Genomic DNA, 14,701 nt, shown 5'->3' with positions numbered 1-14,701 from the left:
CGCATCATCTCCAGGTAGACAGCGGGAGTCACAAAAATCGGCACCGGGGACACAGCAACGCACGACACGGGCTTGGCTGCGAAGAAACAAAGGGCCTGTTTGGAATCCTAGCCGAGGGTGGCCCAACATGGCATGGACAATAGCAGCCTGATTCTTGATGTGCATAGAGTAATGTTTGTTTTCGTTGCTCAGCTGGGTCTAGCCTTTCAAGGGTGTGGTGTTTGTTTGCTTGAACTAGAAGTGGGCCAAGAAGCAACAGCCACAGGGCGAGGGAGAAAACTGGCCCAGGAGAGCGCAGCGCCAGCTGAGCCCGCGAGAAACGAGATTCATTTTCGGTTTCCCCGGGGCTGGCCCATGAGTGCTTTAATATCCGCGCCAGCGAGTCTCTGATGATCTTCAGTGAAAACAAATAGGCCCAACTGCATTCGCTGGGCATGGTCCAAAGGCGGAGCCAGGATTCCAAACAGCCCAAAGCATCCCCGCGTTCCTAATCGAGCCTGGCCAAGGGACTCATTTTGTGGGACAGGGCCAAAGCCAGCGGCAACCATCGCTGCCGACCAGTCGGACCCAGTCCTCCCGCCGACACCCCCGACCCCACGAGCGCGGGCGCAGCCATCTATTCCCGTCTCGCGTTGGCCCATCTATGTTTCTACGAGCTCGGCCCAGTAATCTTCGGAACGACGTTCGCGTCTCCCCGTCCGACGTCCGAGGTACGTACGATCCTTTCTTTTCTTTCTTTTGTTTTTTTGCGTTCTATTTCTTTTTCTTTTTTCCTTTTTTGTTCTAAATGATCTTTTATTATATTTTTTATTTTATTTATCTACTCAATCTTTATTTGATTGTTTATTCTACATAATTATTTCCCACGTTTTTTTATTTTTAGTTTCTTTTTTATTCTTTCTTCTATTCTATTTATTCTTTCTCTTTTATTTTCTATTTACAGTAGATTTTCTTATTTTCATTCTTTTATATTTAAATGTTTTTTGTATTTCATTCTAATTAATTCTATGCTTTTTTATTTTATCATTGTTGCCTTCCCTTATGTTTTGTCTACCTTCTACTAATGTTTCCTTTTATTTTGTTATTTTTGTATATATTCCATAGTATTTGAAATTTGTTTTCCTTTTGTTGTTGTTATTTTACTCTCACTAATTTTTTTTAAATTTTGCATGTTCATGTTTTACTTTTTATTTCCTATATTCGATGAGATACTTGTTATGTTCGCATAATATATGTACAGTGTTCTATGATTTATTTACAGATGTTCACATGGCATATATTAGATGTTCCATGATTAGGTTTGGGTATTCATGTGATGTTCGTGTAGTATACCTATGATGTTCTATGATTTTTTTGTGATGTTCATGTAGTATGCATGTGACGTTCACGTAGTACAGATGTGATGTTCTATAATGTATTTTAGGTTGCTCAAGTAATATCAATGTGTTTTTTTTAATTTTCTCTATTACATGTTTTTTATTATTTTTGTTTTCTAATTCACTTGTTCTATGTATATTTAGGTTGTTCTGGTAGTATTCATGTGATGTTCGTGTAGTATACCTTTGATGTTCTATAATGTTTTTAAGCATTTTTATGCTGTATAAATGGGATGTTCATGTAGTATACATGTGATGTTCATGTAGTATTCATATGATGTTCGTGTAGTATACCTATGATGTTCTATAATGTATTTAAGCATTTTTATGTTGTATAAACAAGGTGTTCCATGATTACTTCGAATATTAACATGGTTTTTCGTGAGATGTTGTGTGGTATATTTTAGGTTATTTAAGTAGTGTCAATGCAATGGTTTTTTTATTTTCCTATATTAAATGAATTTTATTTTTATTATTTTTTTAATTTTCCAATATATCTTGTTTGTGATGTTCACATGGTGTACGTGTAATGTTCTATGGTGCGTTTTCAGATGTTCACAAAGTATAAGCGGGATGTTCCACGATTAATCTTCTAGTATTTATATAATACTCATGAGATGTTTCATGATATATTTGTGTTGTTCAAGTGGTATCTATACGATGTTCTCTTTTATTTTAATTTATTTGGTGGATTTTTATTTTTATTTTTTGTTTCCCATTAGATTTTATCTATTTAAGTTATTTATTTATTTGTGTGATTATCCGAGTGTTCGCTGCAGCTGTAGATACAGATGCCGCTGTGGCTTCGATCAGCCTGTGAAATGCGTTTCTGTAGCTAGAACTAGCTAGTTTAGCGGCAGCCGTTGTCAGCATTACTCCACAGTCGAACACGTCGATTATCGTGTGGAAAGCCGCACTCATCATCCTGCGAAACGCGAGGCCGGAGCGCGGGACAGCCGGACAGGAGTGGAACGCAAGCTTGCACTCATCGTCCAAAGATCACTACCGGCAACTAGTATATGTACGAATTCAAATGCTAAGTCGTATGCGATTCAGTCCATAAAATCCAACTTCAGAAACAACTTCAGAATGCTTCATTACGGTGAGTTGGTGACATAGAAATCACACGCGTGCTTATTGGCTTTATTTTTGCTCCAGTTGAGCACACTGGCTACACAACCTTGATCGGTCCTTAATTTATTTCTTCGTCGCATTCGCATCACTCCCCCAGTTCATCTTCAGCCTCACGGGCAGAAGACGACCTTGTAGTTGGTTCCGGCGGGGCAGGTGAAGGTGCTGGTGGCGTCATCCTTGGGGTAGCTATACGCGTCGGGACACTGCCCCTTGAAGTACCTCGAGTAGTTGGTCGGCCCGCAGTTGTTGGCCGCCGAGCCGATGCAGCAGTAGACGTCCTGCTTGAACACGGGGCACGCGTTGTTGCACACCCCGTCCTGCCTCAGCTCGGCGGGGCACCGCGCGTTCACGTCGACGGCGCACCGGGGCCCGCGGCTGCACCTGGACCCGCCGTCGGGGAGGAAGCTCATGGGCACGTTGAAGCCGTCGATGAGGGAGATGTCGAAGAAGTCGAGGTTGTTGAACTGGTTCAGCGCGTACTCCGCCAGCGTGTATCCTAGTGGAACCCCCGAACGCCCCGGGCCGAAAAAATATTCGGGTCGGGGTGCTTTTATAGGAGCATACGCTAAGTAATAATGGTAAGACTGGAACTTAGGGGAAAAAGCGACATAGTTGTTCCAAGCGTTCGGAGAGAAGGGCGTCGTTGTCGTCCTTCGGTCGGTAGGCGTCCGGTCGGATCACTTCGTCCTTCAGTCGTCCGGATCCTTGCCCGCTACGCCCTCTTTCTCGGTCGCTGCTTCTTCGTCTTTTTCTTCCTTTGGTCTGCCAGCCTGCCGTAGAAGGCGCTTGATGAGCTGGCAGTCCTTTTAGAGGTGTTTGACGGGGTAGTCGTGGTTGGTGCACGGGCTCTCCATGAGCTCGTGGAAGTGGCCCGGAGGGTCCTGCTGGGGCTGCGTGCCCGCGTGATCAGCCGTGGCGACCAAAGCGGAGTTGGCCGGTCGGTGGCGATTCTTTCTGTTCTTTTTCCCCTTCTGTATGGAGGGGCCCACGTCCTGATCCTGACGCTTGGCCTTGCCCTTACCCCGACCTCCGTCAGAGCGCGGCGGGAGTGGCGCTTGTTGGAGGTTTTGGACAAAGGTCCGCGGTCCCGGGCTATCAGGGCTAGGACTCCGGTCGCTGCTGTATGTGTTTCGGTTCAGCCCGAGCCGCGCGTAGACAGGCGGTTGGTACGGAGCGGTCGTTAAGTCAAGACGAGGTGCTAATGTGGCCTCCTGTGCTGTGCTCGGCGATCGTCGTGGTGATCGGGTGGAGCGACCCATCTGCTGCGTTTCCATTCCCCTGATGGGGAGCGAGGCCGTGAGTTGGCGTCGCGATACGGAGCACTCTGCTTTGTTGAATGACGATGGTCTCCACTAGTGCCCGGAGGTTCCGGTGGATCGCCTGTTCATGAGGGTCATTTGGCTCGGACAGGCCGCGTAGAAGCATTGCCGCGGCGACGATGTTCTGATTGGCCCGAGCGAACTGTGGGGTATCGTTCCCCCTGTCCATAGTGTTGTGTTGGACCCGACAGGCGTGACCCCGGGCGCCGCTCGCCGGTCTACGCGCACGGGGCACAGCGTGGTGCGCCGAGCGCGCTGGCGCAGTCGATGGTTGATGTAGCCACTGTTGTCGTAGTTCCTCCCCGTGCTCATGTGTGAGCTCGGGGGTCTCCGCATGAGGGCCTGGAGGGGTATGAGTCTGCAAGGACTCCGTTACCCCTGGCGGCTGTCCCAGAGCGTCCACCATAGCGCACTCTCGGGACGGACGGTGGCTAGGTGCCACGTCGCCGATGCTAGAGCCGTCACTCCCGACGTCGTCATCCATGAGGTCGATGAAACAGGTGGGAGCATAGCTCGCCATCCCCACGAATTCAGACGTGAGAGGGAGCGGTGCCGGCATCTTTTGGAGCCCCCGGGCGCACGCGTTCGTGGGAGACACGAGGCCATTGGGGAACCGGCCGTATGGCGGCCGCGACAGGGACAACGGCATCCCTCCGGGTAATTGGCGGAAGATAGAAAATAGCAAGTAAATAACAGCATGTACATTACTCACAGCGGGGTTTGAGCAGGGAGTTTGCTCGGAATGAAGCGCAGATGCCGCGTCGTCGAAGTCGTGCGTCCCGGAGTCGATGGAGGGCGCCCCTCTGACGGGTGCCGGGACATGAGCCTCTTCGCGGAGGTGTAGTACGCTGAGCCGGTCAGCGACGAAGTCCAGGCTTCCGAAGAGGAAGGCCTGGGATGGCTCGAAGATGGGTGGAACCCGCATCCCAATCGGTTGGGGAGCGGGAAACTCGAGCGAGCCGAAGCGAATCATATCGCCTGAGCCCGCCACAGCGAGGGTGGCAGAAAAGTGGGCCATCCGATGACCAAAAAGTGTTGAACGTACAACGTCTTCCCCACGGACGACGCCAACTGTCGGTACAGAAAGTGACCAACTAGTGAATATTTATAGTTTTACCGTACGTTGTAATCAGAGGTGGCCTAGCACTCAATGACACAGGGTTTATACTGGTTCAGGCAACATGCCCTACGTCCAGTTTGAGTCAGTCAGTGACTTTATTCCTGAACCCAGGTGCTCGAAGTTTGCAGTGGGGTTACAAATGAGAAGCAGAAAGATGGGGTGTACAAGAGGTCCGGTCAGCTTTGGTCGGAAGGGTCGAGAGCGACAGGAGCTACGCTATGAGCTAAGTGTTCAAGCGTGTGCTTGAGGTCCGAACCCGACGGTTCTGTGGTTGTGAGCTAGCGAACTTGATCGATGTTGGTTAACTAAAAGGGGGCCTTTTCTACGTTGGAGGGAGCGCATCCCCTTTTATAGATAAAGGAAATGGCTTTACAAGTGAGAGGGTGAGGGTACGTATGCTACTGAGCTTTGTTGCCCATGCCGGTGGGTACAAGATAATGGTAGGCGCCCACAACACTGTTGATGTCACTATAGAATGTCAGATGCATGTGGGAGGTTGCGTTGCCTTCTTCAGGAATGGCAGATGCCGATACCTGCAAATACCGTTGATGCCTAGAGGCATGTGAGGAGTTTCACCACGTTCACCTAGTACGGTAAATTCCGGCGCCCACAACACTATCGATGCCCAGAGGCATGTGGGGGGCCTTACCGTATGGGAGTTAATGGCGCCCACAATACTGTAGAGGGAAATGTCGGCGCCTACAATACTGTTCGTGTCGGAGCGGTTGCAGAGTACTGTTCCTACAGGCGTACAGGGTATGGTTCCTGGTATCATGGTTTGACTTGCGCTCCCTGGCGTGCTTTCTTCGTTTGTCCCCTGGTCCTTTCCGAGCGGGCGTCCCCGGTCGGATGGGCCCAGTCGGCTCTGGTTGCGCCAGTCGGAGAAGAGCGGTGAACAGGGTTTCTACGAACCCTAGTTGGAGACATGGGGTCAGAGTCAGAAGCAGTGCTTGGGCCATGCCTTCCGATCGGAGAGGCCTGTCCGGAGGCGGCTGGAGTCCGAAGTGAGCGTTCCGGTCGGAGAGGTGGGTCGAAGTAGTCGACGAGCGGGCGCTGTTCCTCTTCGGCCAGACCTTCCGGTCGATGACTAGACCGCCCTTTCGACCTGTTGTTTTAGACTCTTGGGCCGACCCATGAGTTGCGTGCTGTCTGCTTGGGCCGAGCCTTGCGTGGAAGCCGGTCCCCGAGGAACCCCGGGTTTATGAACCCGACAATAGCTTTAATAAGATATATGGCTAACGTAATAGCAATGAAATCTAATGGAACCATGTACCACTAGAAAGGAAACCCAATTCAAGGTCAACAAAACCAAATGGACAAAACTCTCGATGTGCACCATTTTCAGTTATACTTTTATTAGATATACTTAGCTTAGAAGTTGAGTTGTTTTTTCAAATGGACAAAACTCTTGATGTGCACCATTTTCTAGATTCGACGATTACACCAGGAGCCCAAACCCTAAACCCACATTTTGACTCATGAGGCTAGGGATGGACTGAGAGAAAGGAGATGTGGAACGAACGGTGCGGGTACCTTCAGTGAGACGACATCCCGGACAATGAGGCGGTAGTCTACGGCAATAGCGAGGAAGCATGAGTCGGGTGAGAAGGAACATGGGCCCATCCGCTTGAACGCCTCCGCGAACTCCATCTCCCTCCGATCACTCTAGACAAACCTCCAGGCGATGTGGAATAGAAGTCAGGCCTCGCGATAGTGGCTACTGCTCCGGTGAGGTGGGGTTTCAATTTTTTTGGAAGGTTCGTGTTTGGAATTTGAATTTCTCGCGATGGTAGAGATGTAAAGATGAAAACCCACCGTCTGTGCTTTGTTTTTTATACATATACAAGGGCTTTCAGATGTGTGAGGTCATCGGTTAGAGTCCGTTGAGAGGAGGCGTTGGGGAGAGACAAAGCTGTCGTGTGGCGGCGGTGCGAGGACAGTTGGAGTGGTGGCGCTGGCAAGGATGGGGCGGCAGCCGACGATCCTAGGTAAGGGCGGAACGACATCGACGACGAGGAGCAGAAAGATGGCGGCGGAGGCTACGGGTGCGATAGAGGACGAGAGAGAATTTTTTTTTTTTTTTTTTTTTGCCAAACCAGTTAGACGATGATACTGCTGTTGACAGTGTTATCCTGTAGGCGTGGGCGTGAGTTTTTTTTTTTTTTTACTCCGTGGGAGTGAAGTTGGGACTTGGGAGCAGAAATCAGAAATAACACTGTCAGCAGCACCGCACTGCAGTAGCCACAGGATAACACACCTACGGCTCTCGTCACCCGCCTCACTCCCTTCTCAGCTTGCCTTTTCGCGTCGACGTCACCAATGACGACGGGTGGCTAAAAAGAATCAGAGTCCAAGCCCGGCTCCCCGGCCCTTCCCGGCTTCCCCATGGCTCCCCTGGCCTCCCCTCCGCTCCCGTCCCGCACTTCCGTCACCGCCCCTCGCTTCCTCGCCGCCCCCGCCACCCGCGTGCTCAGCCCGTCGCGGTCCGCGTCGCCGCTCCTCTCCTCCGCCTCCGCAGGCCGCTTCCCTCACGCCCCTCGCTCTCCCTGCAGTGCCGCTCGCGAGCACCGCCGCGATACCATGCGGGTAAGTCCCCCTGATGGCCTGATCCCCGTCTCTAGCCCAATGCCGCCCTGCGGTTGCTTGCGGTGCTTCTTCTGTTGCAGCGGGCTGCAGCGCCAGTGATTTCCGAATTTGTTCTGCAGCAATCGTGCCAATCAAACTGTACTGCTAGCGTTGTTGCCAGTGTCAGTTCCACACCAAATTCAACTGTTTAAGTAGAGTGTGCTGCTAGCTCTTGTACGGAGGACAAGGATAAATAAATTGCGATATCTGCTAAGAGCATACACTAACCGTTGTCAGATATACATCCCACGACTTTCTTATTCTGCATTTGTGCTTGGAGGGGCACACGATAGCAGTGCTATTTCTAAATGTGCGATTCATATTTGCCCTTTTAAAGGTTACTGTACATATTAGTGAAGTTAGTGGGTGTTCAACTGTTCATAGAACGGTGGTCTGAATGTACATTGCTATCTGCTTGAATTTTTTGCATCCTTGTAAATTTAATTGCCCTCTCTTTAACAATGTTTCTAGATTAGACACACTTGCAAAGTGTAAACATGGATGCCGATTAATTTGTTTAGTTTCTTGGATAGTGAAAATATGGATGCCCGTCAATTACATCAGTCAGCCATTTGATTACCTAGTTACCCTAATTATCATCAGAGATCCACAAAAATGGATGTCAATCGAAGTATGAAGGATATGACTACCTTTGGACCATACTGCATAACTAATGACATTACTCATGAGAATTATGAATGAATGATCTCGTCATTGCTATTACTCAGGGCATCCCTGTATTTACCTAACTAAACTATGCACATCTTTTTGTATGGTATGACAACATTGATTTTACTGGTCCTCTTGCAGGAATGCTCTCGAGTTGATGCTGCTGAACCAGCTCCATTATCAAAGACACTGTTAGACCTCAAGGATTCCTTCTGGAGATTTCTAAGGCCACATACAATCCGAGGAACTGCTTTAGGATCCATGTGAGTTTCGACCGCTCTATTATTAGATTTATAATGTCAGCTAAGTTGTACTACCTCTGTCCACAAAAGAATGCAATTCTAGGTGCATTCTTGGTTAAACGTGTCTAAAGTTTGATCAAATATATAGGTAAAAATATTAATGTTCATGACACCAAATAAGTATAGTATGAAAATATAACTCATGACAAATCAGATGATACTTATTTGATGTTATAAATATTGATATTTTTTTATTTATAGTTAGTCAAATTCAAGATACTTTAACTTGGTATTGTGCTAGAATTGCATTCTTTTGTGGACGGAGGGAGTACCTTTTCTTCTGGTACTGATTTCATTGGGTTGATGCAGAGCATTGGTTGCGAGAGCCTTGATAGAGAATTCCCATCTGATAAACTGGTGGTTGCTATTCAAAGCATTCTATGGGCTTGTAGCGTTGATCTGTGGCAATGGTTACATAGTTGGGATTAATCAGATCTATGATGTTGCTATTGACAAGTATGTATACTCTTTCCATGAATTGGCTGGTTTTTAGTACCTAATGATCAGGGTGTTTTTTACTCTCTCAGTTCCAAATTGTAAGTCGTTCTAGCTTTTCTAGGTATATAGCTTTTGCTATGCACCTAGATATACATTATGTCTAGATACATAGAAAAAAGCTATGCAATGTTTACAAGTCGTCTAGTCGAACCTAGTCGCCATGGGACGGACCAGGCAATTAATCGTGATTAGTCGTCGACCAGGCTGATTAGTTGAGCCTAGTATTCCCCTCCTTTTTGCTGCAAATTTTAGAGCCTATGCACAAACAGCCACCACCCGCACTACCCAGAGCAGTTTATACCCTATCCAATTATCCAAGCACAAACAGCATACTACATCAAACAAGCCAAGATCCAAGCAAGCATAAGCAATATAGTTCAGACTTGTGAACAGAGGAAGGAAAGGAAAGGAAGAACAGAGGAGCCAAACTGGTCGTCCCTGTCCTAGTCGGACGAGACTAATCAGACGACCAGCTTTCTGATCGAGCTAATCGCGTCGGTAGCCCAACCCAAATTGGTCACCAGGGATAGATTAGGACGACTAATCATAATTAATCGGACGACTTGTAAACATTGAAGCTATGTATATAAGAAAAGTTAGAACGACTTACAATCTGCGGAGGGAGTATGAATTAATATTGGAAGTTAAATATTTCCAACAACTCTTTCTTGCACATCAAGCATTTCTGATTTTATGCTATTGTACAGGGTAAACAAACCATATTTACCCATTGCTGCCGGTGATCTCTCAGCTGAATCAGCATGGTTGTTGGTGATATTATTTGCAGCTGCAGGTTTTTCAATTGTTATATCGAACTTTGGACCTTTCATTACCTCTCTATACTGCCTTGGCCTATTTCTTGGCACTATATATTCTGTTCCTCCATTCAGACTGAAGAGATATCCGGTTGCTGCTTTTCTTATCATCGCAACGGTGCTTTGCTCCTCCCTTCTCTGTATTTAATATTTTATTTTAGTAACATCATTGAAATTCTGCTTCTTCTTTTGCTCAAAAAACAAAAATCTGCTGCTTCTTTTTCTTTGTTTTGATTCATTCGTAACATAGTTGATATCAAATTGTTCCTGATTAGGACTATGCTTGGTAAAAATAAACAGTATGAAAATAACGGCAGCATCAAACCTATTTGTTAAGGTTAAGTAATACCAATTTTTATTAGGAAAAGAACGTTCAGGAGGCCTTCTTACAAATAATGAAATACTGCAGATTTTGCCTCAACTTTTTCATCTTTTTATTTTACAAAATACTGAGGTAGTTCCAAACTCAGTTACAATTGGCACATAATGCACAAATTCAGAACTTATTAATCTGGGTTTATGGCTTGATCTTTTTTCCTAGATTCCATGTTTAATAAAGACAATTCATATATTATACGTATGTTTTTGACGAGCCCACGTTTCAAAAAAATTTATTAGGTTCGCGGTTTCCTTCTCAACTTTGGCGTGTACTATGCTACTAGGGCTGCACTAGGTCTTACATTCCAATGGAGGTAAACTGGAAATTTCTTTGGAGCTGTTTCTGCATTCAGGTTATATTTAGACATTCCGTAGTTCATGCCCCTTAGCAATGGTACAAGTTGTGCTTCATCTAACTGACAAACATTGAGATGATCATGATATTTAACTTGTTTTATATTTTTCTATATGCAGCTCCCCTGTTGCTTTCATTACATGCTTCGTGACACTATTTGCTTTGGTCATTGCTATAACCAAAGATCTCCCTGATGTTGAAGGAGATCGCAAGTGAGTTTCTAACTTCACATGGTTCTTTTTCTCGAACACATAGGAGAACTGCGTATCTTTATATTAAGAAGAAAAACTTCTTAATATGGACTTATGGCGGCATATTTTTCTCTTGCAAAAATATTATTCTGATATGCTGCTTTGATTCAGCGCATCACTAGTAGTTACTCAAAACTTTGCTCGGGAATGTCTTATCAAATCTGTAGTAATACAAGGAAAACAAAGTGCGTAAATGTTTTTTCCTAGGTGGGTGTATCTTTAATGCACACGCGGCCCGTCTAAAAAAACACCAATCAACACCCGGCCATGGGGGTAGTCAGGTAGGAGATTCCTCTAGCCCCTGCCATAGACCAAAGTCAACGCTCTTCTCCTTCCACGATCAGGGCTTGACAAACAGTAGGAATCATACCATAAAAAACACAACGGTTCCGGTGGTTCCATATGATCCAAGTGCCCAATATGATCAGAGATTTGAGCCTATGCTGGACCATACCACTGGTTGCTTCATTGACTGTCTCCCACCAAGTGTTAAAGAATTGATCCGAAGGTTGAGGAGCAAGAGAGTGAAGCCCGACCTGCCTAAGAAAGATATACAAAAATTGTCTGAGTGAAGACACAGGAAGTGAGGAGGTGATTGATATTTTCTTCTTCTTGGTCACATAATGGGCATTGCTCAGGTTTAGGTATTCCCGCTTCGCAAGACGATCTGACATCCAGCAGCGATTATGAGCGACCAACCACAAAAAGAAACGACATTTAGCAGGTGCCCGAGTTTTCCATATTCTCTCCCAAGGCCTGAACTGTATAGCACCTATGAAAAGGCTCTCATATGCAGATTTGGCCAAGTATTGCCCACTCGGAAAATAGGGTGAGCTCGTGAGCTGTCTAAAACAAGCAAGCTTAGTATACAAATAGATTTCACGGAGACAAGAAAAAGGGGGTGAAACTTGCAGATATTAGTAAGTGAATTATATGTTCTAACTTTGAAGTCTTCGTATTCAATTAGGATTGAAAAACATCAAGAAGAGAACCTTCTAAAAGAAATATCATTGGTTGAATTGCTGACATTCTTTGTATAATGTCTTTCCCACCAGGTACCAAATATCAACTTTGGCAACAAAGCTTGGTGTCAGAAATATTGCATTCCTTGGATCTGGTTTATTATTAGCAAACTATATTGCTGCTATTGCTGTAGCTTTTATCATGCCTCAGGTTACCATGCTTGTACTTCTAATCTTCCTTTAAGCTTCTTTACTCATTCCAGACAGAGAGACATAAACATAGCAAGTGTTGTAAATAGTATGCATTTTACTGCCATTTCTTACAGTACCTTGTTTTCAGATATAACTAATTCAACTGATACAAACAAAGAAGTGCAATTGTACTACAAAAGTTATTGTCATCCTTTACTGTTGTTCATAGTTACAAACTTACAATATACATTTCCATCCTGTCACTTATCCATTGTTAATACTTAATATTGCACCTTTTTTACCCTTCTCCTACCTTGCTTATCTTTTTTTTTCGTTTAAATGTATGCCATAACATGCATTCATCTTACTGATGATTTGTCACTGTAATTTTGTACATCTGTTTAATAGGCAGTATTTTCATGCTCATGCCTAAATATTTTATATTTCTGAACTATATCAGCAAAGATATTGTTTATCTTAAGGATGGTTGGTCTGTTCATTGGAGTCTCCCAGAAAATTCTGCATGCTTTAATATAAGAAGCATTACCTGACAAATGTGCACCAATTATGCTGTCCAATATGCAGGCTTTCAGGCGCACTGTAATGGTTCCTGTGCACGCTGTCCTTGCTGCTGGTTTAATTTTCCAGGTAAACACACTCGTAACTGTTTGCTTCAATGCTAGGTGATTAGCCAATGTTGTAATGGGCATTGTTTGTGCCTTCTAGTACCTAGCTATTTGTTTTTTATCGATCATATAGAACTACATTGGTAATTTCATGGGTTGTGAGGCTCAAAGTGCCTTGGTCAAAACACTAGAGTACTGCTTAAGCAAGTCTGCACATAAGTTCCCAAGGAATTGCAACTGCTATTGAGAAATGAACAAAAAATTTCATTCATACCTAGCATAAGATCTTGGTTCTATAGGAATTCTCTGTGTTTTTTTATTCTAACTTGTTTGTTCTGTTCCATGATTTCAGACATGGGTTCTGGCGCAAGCGAAGTACACAAAGGTGAAGTTTTCAACATACATATTTCGCAACTAAAGTATAGGCATACAATAAAAAAAATTCATCTAAAAGAAAGACTAAAATTGCTAGCACAATAATTTTGCCTGTGAGCATGCGTACTCAGGTATTGATTTGTGCATTCTGCTTTATTACTACAAAATGGCACAAGCTCGTTTTTTAAAAAAAAACTGAAAGTAGACCATTTATCCTTATGGGAAACAAGCAAAAAGAATTTCAAGATTGCATGTAACGAATGCGAATTATGTATTTGGTGCTTCAGGATGAAATGGTACCATCATTATTACAATTGTTCTTTTGAATCTGGAATCCTTTTTTTCTCAGAGTATAAGATACAAAGTTATTGCAATATCTGATAGGATCAAAAACCTTAAAAAGTTTTTTGTTTTGTTTTGTTTCAGAACCACTTGTGCCATCTTGTTCTGACATAGATGGTTGCCTTCATCTGTTTGCAGGATGCTATTTCGCAGTACTACCGGTTCATCTGGAATCTCTTCTATGCTGAATATATCTTCTTCCCGTTAATATAGAGAGGTGACTTTAGTGATTAGCATCCAGCACTCCTCTTTAAAGTCTCTTTGCTTCTGACATTTGTTTGCATAAAAATGTCAGATCTGGTAGTCCAGCATGGGCTACAGCCTAAATCATGGGAGCAAATCAAGGCCCTATTCGGCTGGCCGGAAAAACGGCTGATGCTGATGCTGATTTGTTGTGAAAGAAAAACACTGTTATTTTGCTGAAACAGTACGGCTGGTAAGTTCAAGCGAACAGGGCGCAAAACAGGGAGAAGTCGGCAAAGTGCAGCCTTTTTGCGCATATAAAGTGTAAAGTGTAAAGCCTGATGTGCATATTTTCCACGGAAACAATGGAGCAGTTCTGAAGTTGCAGGAGCTTTCAAACTTTTGCGATGCTGAAGGCGTTGTTGGAGCTGTGGAAGTTTTTTTTTTGTGTGTCAACAGTGTCGCGTTCTGTACGGCCTTAGTTTTTTTTTTGAAAAGTGTACTGTCTTAGTTGAGATCATGCTTGGAAGTGCTTTGAGCACATAGGTTGAAGCTTGAGATCTGATCCCGAACAGGGTGGTGGAGAATTTTTTTTATTTTTAACACTTTTTTTTTTTGTAAACTAATATTAAATCTAACACTGTTTTTTTTAACTAACACTTTTGGCCGCGCCTATTGTCATGGCACGGCGAAAAGCCTGTGCCGCGCCATGCATGGTGGCGCGGCGGGAGGATGACGTGGTGAAGACCGGGCGATGCTGACCGCTTCATGCTCTGCTCCATGCTTCACAAGAGCATTAGTCAAACTATTATTTGATTTAGTGCGTGATATTATTCTTGCTTCAAGCTCGTGATGATCCTCTTCATGAGGTGCTTAAACTTCTTTATGAGGTGTTCTCTTCACGAGAATGGAGGATTTTTATTTTATTTCTATTCAATAAGTATACACTAAACTAGAATCCACATGCGGCCTCCTAGATTTTAGCTTGATAGTATACAACATTTAGTTTACTACTAGTAAACACAACTTCTGATTTATAACGTCAAGTTACTTATCTCATTTTTCAAAAATATCTTGCATATTCTTCGCTTTATGCTTCATAAGAGCATTAGTCAAACTATTGTTTGATTTAGTGCGTGATACTATTCCTACTTCAAGCTTCGATGAATATTTTTTCTC

General features: G+C 44.6%; 1 protein-coding gene across 1 annotated transcript; it reads left to right on the top strand.

Annotated features, from left to right (window-relative positions):
* The first annotated feature begins 7,268 nt into the window (after positions 1 to 7,268).
* Positions 7,269 to 13,924, top strand: LOC136542535 (probable homogentisate phytyltransferase 2, chloroplastic). The gene is made up of 11 exons (XM_066535028.1): positions 7,269 to 7,535; positions 8,385 to 8,506; positions 8,855 to 9,001; positions 9,751 to 9,976; positions 10,477 to 10,550; positions 10,711 to 10,803; positions 11,898 to 12,015; positions 12,582 to 12,644; positions 12,975 to 13,007; positions 13,478 to 13,556; positions 13,635 to 13,924. The coding sequence occupies exons 1-10, from the start codon at positions 7,335 to 7,337 to the stop codon at positions 13,550 to 13,552; spliced, it is 1,152 nt and encodes a 383-aa protein (XP_066391125.1). The 5' UTR covers positions 7,269 to 7,334; the 3' UTR covers positions 13,553 to 13,556; positions 13,635 to 13,924.
* The last annotated feature ends 777 nt before the right edge of the window (positions 13,925 to 14,701 follow it).

This window comes from Miscanthus floridulus, chromosome 3, assembly GCF_019320115.1.
Source record: "Miscanthus floridulus cultivar M001 chromosome 3, ASM1932011v1, whole genome shotgun sequence".
NCBI classification, from domain to species: Eukaryota; Viridiplantae; Streptophyta; class Magnoliopsida; order Poales; family Poaceae; genus Miscanthus; species Miscanthus floridulus.
This window is presented reverse-complemented; position numbering and strand designations above follow the sequence as displayed.

Excerpts from the sequence above, each read along its gene's own strand:
- LOC136542535 (XM_066535028.1), top strand. The coding sequence starts at position 7,335 with ATGGCTCCCCTGGCCTCCCCTCCGCTCCCGTCCCGCACTTCCGTCACC. Across the intron at positions 7,536-8,384 it reads ACCGCCGCGATACCATGCGG|GAATGCTCTCGAGTTGATGC; the intron begins GTAAGTCCCCCT and ends GTCCTCTTGCAG. Across the intron at positions 9,002-9,750 it reads TATGATGTTGCTATTGACAA|GGTAAACAAACCATATTTAC; the intron begins GTATGTATACTC and ends GCTATTGTACAG.